At 40.1% G+C, this 8446-nt stretch overlaps 1 protein-coding gene across 1 annotated transcript; it reads right to left on the bottom strand.

Annotated features, from left to right (window-relative positions):
- Positions 1-5930: 5930 nt before the first annotated feature.
- On the bottom strand, positions 5931-6869 carry LOC109576711 (olfactory receptor 2B6-like). Its single transcript, XM_019985353.2, has one exon. It carries the CDS (start codon positions 6867-6869, stop codon positions 5931-5933), a length of 939 nt encoding a protein of 312 aa, XP_019840912.2.
- Between the last annotated feature and the right edge of the window lie 1577 nt (positions 6870-8446).

The following is an 8446-nucleotide window of genomic DNA, read 5'->3' as shown; positions in this document are numbered from 1 at the left end:
ACCACTTTTAATTTACCTTGATTCATGGACCTAACATTCCAGGCTCCTATGCAATATTATTCATTACAGCATCAGACTTTACTTCCATCACTCGTCACATTCACAACTGGGCTTTTTTTTTTCTCTTTGCTTTGCCTCTGTCTCTTTATTCTTTCTGGAGCTATTTCTCCACTCTTCTCCAGTAGCGTATTGGGCACCTACCGACCTGGGGAGTTTCTTTCAGTATCATATCTTTTTGCCTTTCATACTGTTCATGGGGTTTTCAAGGCAAGAATACTGAGTTACTGAGATGGTAGAGTAGAAGGACAAGTGGCCATCTTTTGCAAGAATTCCAAAATTGTAACTCATTGCTGAACAGTCATTGACAGAAGAATGTTGGATCCCACCAAAAAAAGATACCCCATCTCCAGGGGCAAAGGAGAAGAAGCCCCAAGACTATGGTAGGAGGGGAAAAATTGTGTTTAGAATCAAAACCCCATTCCTGCAAGAGATACTTGGAGGGCTCAAGTAAAACCTTGTTCAAGAAAGCATATACTTTATCATCCAATACTTTGCTTAAATCTTGATTTGCTAGACCAAAAGACATGTCAGAAAAGTCCAGTTCACTCTTGTTATTCTTACCTGTTAATTTTTCACTATACAACATTATGTTGATTTCTCACCATATTAGTTAAACACCAAATATATGTAAAATCCTTTAAGTTGCTTTAAAAAATGTGAGATTTTTCACAGAACTAGAACAAATAATTTCACAATTTGTATGGAAATACAAAAACCTTGAATAGCCAAAGCAATCTTGAGAAAGAAGAATGGAACTGGGGGAATCAACCTGTCTGAATTCAGGCTCTACTACAAAGCTATAGTCATCAAGACAATATGGTACTGACAAAAAGACAGAAATATAGATCAATGGAACAAAAGAGAAAGCCCAGAGATAAATGCACACACATATGGACACCTTATCTATGACAAAAGAGGCAAGAATATACAATGGATTAAAGACAATCTCTTTAACAAGTGGTGCTGGGAAAACTGGTCAACCACTTGTAAAAGAATGAAACTAGACCACTTTCTAATGCCATACACAAAAATAAACTCAAAATGGATTAAAGATCTAAATGTAAGGCCAGAAACTATAAAACTCTTAGAGGAAAACATAGGCAAAACACTCTCCAACATACATCACAGCAAAATCCTCTATGACCCACCTCCCAGAGTAATGGAAATAAAAGCAAAAATAAACAAATGGGACCTAATTAAACTTAAAAGCTTCTGCACAACAAAGGAAACTATAAGCAAGGTGAAAAGACAGCCCTCAGAATGGGAGAAAATAATAACAAATGAAGCAACTGACAAAGAATTAATCTCAAAAATACACAAGTAACCCCTGAAGCTCAATTCCAGAAAAATAAATGACCCTATCAAAAAATGGGCCAAAGAACTAAATAGACATTTCTCCAAAGAAGACATACAGATGGCTAACAAACACATGAAAAGATGCTCAACATCACTCATTATCAGAGAAATGCAAATCAAAACCACAGTGAGGTACCATTTCATGCCAGTCAGAATGGCTGTGATCCAAAAGTCTACAAGCAATAAATGCTGGAGAGGGTGTGGAGAAAAGGGAACCCTCTTACACTGTTGGTGGGAATGCAAACTAGTACAGCCACTATGGAGAACAGTGTGGAGATTCCTTAAAAAACTGGAAATAGAACTGCCTTATGATCCAGCAATCCCACTGCTGGGCATACACACTGAGGAAACCAGAAGGGAAAGAGACACGTGTATCCCAATGTTCATCACAGCACTGTTTATAATAGCCAGGACATGGAAGCAACCTAGATGTCCATCAGCAGATGAATGGATAAGAAAGCAGTGGTACATATACACAATGGAGTATTACTCAGCCATTAAAAAGAATACATTTGAATCAGTTCTAATGAGGTGGATGAAACTGGAGCCTATTATACAGAGTGAAGTAAGTCAGAAAGAAAAACACCAATACAGTATACTAACGCATATATATGGAATTTAGAAAGATGGTAACAATAACCCTGTGTACGAGACAGCAAAAGAGTCACTGATGTATAGAACAGTCTTATGGACTCTATGAGAGAGGGAGAGGTTGGGAAGATTTGGGAGAATGACATTGAAACATGTATAATATCATATATAGAATGAGTCACCAGTCCAGGTTCGATGAACGATTATGGATGCTTGGGGCTGGTGCACTGGGATGACCCAAAGGGATGGTATGGGGATGGAGCAGGGAGGAGGGTTCAGGATGGGGAACACATGTATACCTGTGGCAGATTCATTTCAATATTTGGCAAAACCAATACAATATTGTAAAATTTAAAAATAAAAAAAAATTAAAGAAAGCCATGGTACATATACACAATGGAGTATTAAACAGCCATTAAAAAGAATACATTAGAATCAGTTCTAATGAGGTGGATGAAACTGGAGCCTATTATACAGAGTGAAATAAGCCAGAAAGAAAAACACCAATACAGTGTTCAGTTCAGTTCAGTCGCTCAGTCGTGTCCAACTCTTTGCGACCCCATGAATCGCAGCACACCAGGCCTCCCTGTCCATCACCAACTCCCGGAGTTCACTCAGACTCACGTCCATCGAGTCAGTGATGCCATCCAGCCATCTCATCCTCTGTCGTCCCCTTCTCCTCCTGCCCCCAATCCCTCCCAGCATCAGAGTCTTTTCCAATGAGTCAACTCTTTGCATGAGGTGGCCAAAGTACTGGAATTTCAGCTTTAGCATCATTCCTTCCAAAGAAATCCCAGGGCTGATCTCCTTCAGAAAGGACTGGTTGGATCTCCTTACAGTCCAAGGGATTCTCAAGAGTCTTCTCCAACACCACAGTTCAAAAGCATCAATTCTTTGGCGCTCAGCCTTCTTCATAGTCCAACTCTCACATCCATACATGACTACAGGAAAAGCCATAGCCTTGACTAGATGGACCTTTGTTGGCAAAGTAATGTCTCTGCTTTTGAATATGCTATCTAGGTTGGCCATAACTTTCCTTCCAAGGCGTAAGTGCCTTTTAATTTCATGGCTGCAGTCACCATCTGCAGTGATTTTGGAGCCCAGAAAAATAAAGTCTGACCCTGTTTCCACTGTTTCCCCATCTATTTCCCATGACGTGATGAAACTGGATACCATGATCTTCGTTTTCTGAATGTTGAGTTTAAGCAAACTTTTTCACTCTCCACTTTCACTTTCATCAAGAGGCTTTTTAGTTTCTCTTCACTTTCTGCCATGAGGGTGGTATCATCTGCATATCTGAGGTTATTGATATTTCTCCCAGCAATCTTGATTCCAGCTTGTGCTTCTTCCAGTCCAGCATTTCTCATGATGTACTCTGCATATAAGTTAAATAAGCAGAGTGACAATAAACAGCCTTGATGTACTCCTTTTCCTATTTGGAACCAGTCTGTTGCTCCATGTCCAGTTCTAACTGTTGCTTCCTGACCTGCATACAGATTTCTCAAGAGGCAGGTCAGGTGGTCTGGTATTCCCATCTCTTTCAGAATTTTCCACAGTCTATTGTGATCCACACAGTCAAAGGCTTTGGCATAGTCAATAAAGCAGAAATAGATGTTTTTCTGGAACTCTCTTGCTTTTTCCATGATCCAGCGGATGTTGGCAATGTGATCTCTGGTTCCTCTGCCTTTTCTAAAACCAGCTTTAACATCAGGAAGTTCATGGTTCACGTATTGCTGAAGCCTGGCTTGGAGAATTTTGAGCATTACTTTACTAGCATGTGCGATGAGTGCAATTGTGCGGTAGTTTGAGCACTGTTTGGCATTGCCTTTCTTTGGGATTGGAATGAAAACGGACCTTTTCCAGTCCCGTGGCCACTGCCGAGTTTTCCAAATTTGCTGGCATATTGAGTGCAGCACTTTCACAGCATCATCTTTCAGAATTTGAAATAGCTCAACTGGAATAATACAATATACTAATGCATTTATATCGAATCTAGAAAGATGGTAATGATAATCCTATATGCAAGACAGCAAAAGAGATACAGATGTATAGAACAGTCTTTTGGACTCTATGGGTGAGTGAGAGGGTGGGTTGATTTCGGAGAATGGCTTTGAAACATGTATATTATCATATGTGAAATGAATCCCCAGTCCAGGTCTGATGCATGAGACAGGGTGCTTGGGGCTGATGCACTGGGATGACCCAGAGGGATGGTATGGGGAGGAAGGTGGGAGGGGGAGTTCAGGATGGGGAACACATGTACACCCGTGGCAGATCCATGTCCATATATGGCAAAACCACTACAATATTGTAAAGTAATTAGCCTCCAATTAAAATAAATAAATTTATAGAAAAACACCAATACAGTATACTAACACATATATATGGAATTTAGAAAGATGGTAACAATAACCCTGTGTACGAGACAGCAAAAGAGACAGTGATGTATAGAACAATCTTATGGACTCTGTGGGAGAGGGAGAGGGTGGGAAGATTTGGGAGAATGGCATTGAAACATGTAAAATATCATGTATGAAACGAGATGCCAGTCCAGGTTCGATGCACGATACTGGATGCTTGGGGCTAGTGCACTGGGACTACCCAGAAGGATGGGATGGGGAGGGAGGAGGGAGGAGGGCTCAGGATGGGGAACACATGTATACCTGTGGTGGATTCATTTTGATATTTGGCAAAACTAATACAATTATGTAAAGTTTAAAAATAAAATAAAATAAAAAAAAAACTCCAAAAAATAATAAAAAATGTGAGATTTTATGACAGAGTTTGAAGTTGGATAGGAATCTTAGAACTAATTTTAACAGTTTCAACTTTTATTGATACAGATTCTAAGCATCAAAACTATACTCACATTGTTAAAGTAATCAAGTTACTTTCCAGTCTAGAAATGCAAAGTTTTTTCTTTTTCATCCTGATTCTTACACAGTTTCAAAAAACATTCCTGGCTGTTCCCATTATGCATGAAAATGTTTCCATGTTGTAATTCATTATTAATATTGCTTTCTTGTTCTGTCATGGATTCAGAAGGCTTTGATATATATGATGGTTTTTTGATATATATGAAGAACATTAAGAAATCCACACATTTTGTCCATATATTTTATTCATTTTAGTATTTAATGATACATTCATTGGCTAAAAATACAAAACATTGCAACCTTGTTTGTTAGAGTAACAATGTGTTGTTAAAGAATTAGTAGCAGGATTCCCTGGTGGCTCAGATGGTAAAACGTCTGCCTGCAATGTGGGAGACCCGGGTTCGATCCCTGGTTTGGGAAGAACCCCTGGAGAAGGAAATGGCAACCCACTCCAGTACTCTTGCCTGGAAAATCCCACGAATGGAGGAGCCTGATAGGCTACAGTCCATGGGATTGCAAATAGTTGGACACGACTACGCGACTTCACTTTCTTTCTAGATAAATGGAGGTTGATAAACTTGTGATACTCATAGTTGGTCTAAGGTGTAGACAGCCTCATACTGCATGCACAGTGGCACCATGCTGACCACTTAGATGTGCCCAGTCTTGCAGAGAGTGATGAAATGTTTCTTAGGTGCCATGGTCATAGGGAGTTCACTGATGAATGCTTGTCATGGTATTTTACGATTCACTTGAAATAATTAGTTTTTATTGTAATTCATAGTACATTTGTTTAATGTTTACAACTACTATTTCAGTATGTATCAACCAAAATAAAATGATTTTCTAATACATTTCCACAGAATGCCCTTACTGGTGAGTATAAGCCAAGAATTACCATTGTCTAGGAATATGAAGAACATGACATATTTTGCAAAAAGAACATCACATGATCTGTGGACATATGAGGCTAGAATGAGTTACTAAAGAAACCTCTATAAAACCTACCTCAATGGTTAAATAGTTTCATTTGATGTCTGCTAACTCTTACTTGCAAGTGAATACACTCCTCATGAGGTTGCCCAGTGCCCCCTTTACATCTTTATTCCTCAGAGTGTAGATGAAAGGGTTGAGTGTAGGAGTCACTACTCCATAGAAGAGAGCCATGAACTTGGGCTGGTCTCTTGAGATGGAAGAGGCGGGCTGAAGGTACATGCTAATGGCTGGACCATAAAATAAGAAAACTACTATGAGATGGGAGGAACATGTCCCAAAAGCTTTTTTCCTTCCCTCCAAAGATCTAATCTTAAATACAACATGTCCAATGCAAGCATAGGAAATAAGAATTAAGCACAGTGGCACAGCTAAGAAAAAAATGCATACCACTGAGAGTGTGAGCTCATTAGCACCCTTTTCGCCACAGGCAGTCTTTATCAGAACAGGAATCTCACATACTAAGTGATCCAGGGTATTGTGACCACACAGTGGTAACTGTAAGGTGACAGTGGCCTCTGAGACAGCATAGGTCATTCCACTCAGCCACACGGTGGCCACTAATAAGATACAGACGCGCTGATTCATGATGAGGGTGCAGTGTAGAGGCTTGCAGATGGCCACGTAGCGATCAAAAGACATAACAGCCAAAAGCAGACATTCTGTGCCCCCCATTATGTGGAAGAAATAAAGCTGAACTGCACACCCCACATAGCTGATTGTCTTCTTAGACGTTCCCAGGTTAAAGAGCATCTGAGGGACAATGCTTGTGGTGTAGCACATGTCCAAAAAGGAGAGGTTGGTGAGGAAGAAATACATGGGGCTGTGCAGACGGGTGTCTAACTTGGACACCAGAATGATGGCTATGTTTCCCATCATAGCCATGGGGTATGTTATAAGCAGAATAATGAATAGAGGAAGCTCTAGCCAAGGACGGTCAGCAAAGCCTAGTAGAATAAACTCTTCAGGATGGCTTTTGTTAATTAGTTCCATTATCTTTAATTTGTTTCACCTATAGTAGGGAAATGGCAGGAAAGATAGAAATATTTTGAGAAATGACAAAGCACAGTTATGCAGTGTGCACAATTATGTATGTAGTCATAAGAGATTGGGTACAGTAACTTGGGAAGGGAGATAATTAAATGAATGTGACATCAGGTGACTTAATTACTTTTCATGACTCTACAAAATAAAGGCAACTACTTTAAACAAATAACCTCGCTGAAGGTCAGTTTCCTACTCTGTTTATTAAATATGGGAATAACTGTCTTTGGGCTCTGGTGAGGATTAAATAAGTGACTGTTGTTCCGAAACTCCAAAGTAATGATTTTCATACTTTGCTTGTGAAAATTTTAGCTGAAGAGACTGTTAACATGATTCCTATCTCCAGGTGTCTGATAGAGTAGATGTGGCATGGAGTCCAGGAGTCAGATGGGTCATTATCAGAAACACTGCTGCAAGGCATTATTGAAATATTGAAAAGATTAAAAGCATTGACATAGATATAGGAGAAGACCAGACCAGAGACAACCTAGGAAGCATTATCAGGATAGCCTTGTTCAGAATTTATCGTTACCAGGGAGGGAAGAGTTGGTGGAAGGGATAGTTAGGGAATTGGGGGTTGACATGTACATACAGCTGTATTTAAAATGGATATTCAACAAGGACCTACTGTTTTAGCACAGGGAACTCTGCTCAATATTATGTAACAACCTAAACAAAAAAAAGCATTTGAAAAAGAATAGATATGTGAATATGTGTAACTGAATCACCTTGCTGTAGAGTAGAAACTAACACAACCTTGTAAATCATCTATAGTATAAATTAAAAAGCTAAAAAAGATAACCTTATTCAGATTCAGATATGTTATTATCGTTGAATAATTATATCTTTCCCATGGGAACTGGCGGAGAAGGCCATGGCACCCCACTCGAGTACTCTTGCCTGGAGAATCCCATGGATGGAGGAGCCTGGTGGGCTGCAGTCCATGGGGTCGCTAAGAGTCGGACACGACTGAGCGACTTCACTTTCACTTTTCACTTTCATGCATTGGAGAAGGAAATGGCAACCCACTCCAGTGTTCTTGCCTGGGGAATCCCAGGGACGGGGGAGCCTGGTGGGCTGCCGTCTATGGGGTCGCACAGAGTCGGACACGACTGAAGCAACTCAGCAGCAGCAGCATGGGAACTGGGCTTGCTTCCCTCTTGGCTCAGCTGGTAAAGAATCCACCTGCAATGCGAGAGACGGGGGTTCAATCCCTGGGCTGGGAAGATCCCCTGGAAAAGGGAAAGGCTACCCACTCCAGTATCCTGGCCTGGAGAATTCCATGGACTATATAGTCCATGGGGTCGCAAAGAGTCAGATACAACTGACTGACTTTTACTTCACTTCACTTCATGGGAACTGAGAAGGCTTGTTTTATTCAAATCCGTCTTAGTAATTTAGAATTGAGCAAGAAATTTAAGCATGTCAATTTCCTGAAGTATATAATGAGAGAATTTTGCTATGTAGTGTTTTTCCATACTTAAAAATTTGTTTTTGAATGTAAATTTTCTTGCATAGCTACTTAG

The sequence above is a fragment of the Bos indicus genome, chromosome 23, assembly GCF_029378745.1.
Source record: "Bos indicus isolate NIAB-ARS_2022 breed Sahiwal x Tharparkar chromosome 23, NIAB-ARS_B.indTharparkar_mat_pri_1.0, whole genome shotgun sequence".
In the NCBI taxonomy this organism is placed as follows: domain Eukaryota; kingdom Metazoa; phylum Chordata; class Mammalia; order Artiodactyla; family Bovidae; genus Bos; species Bos indicus.
This window is presented reverse-complemented; position numbering and strand designations above follow the sequence as displayed.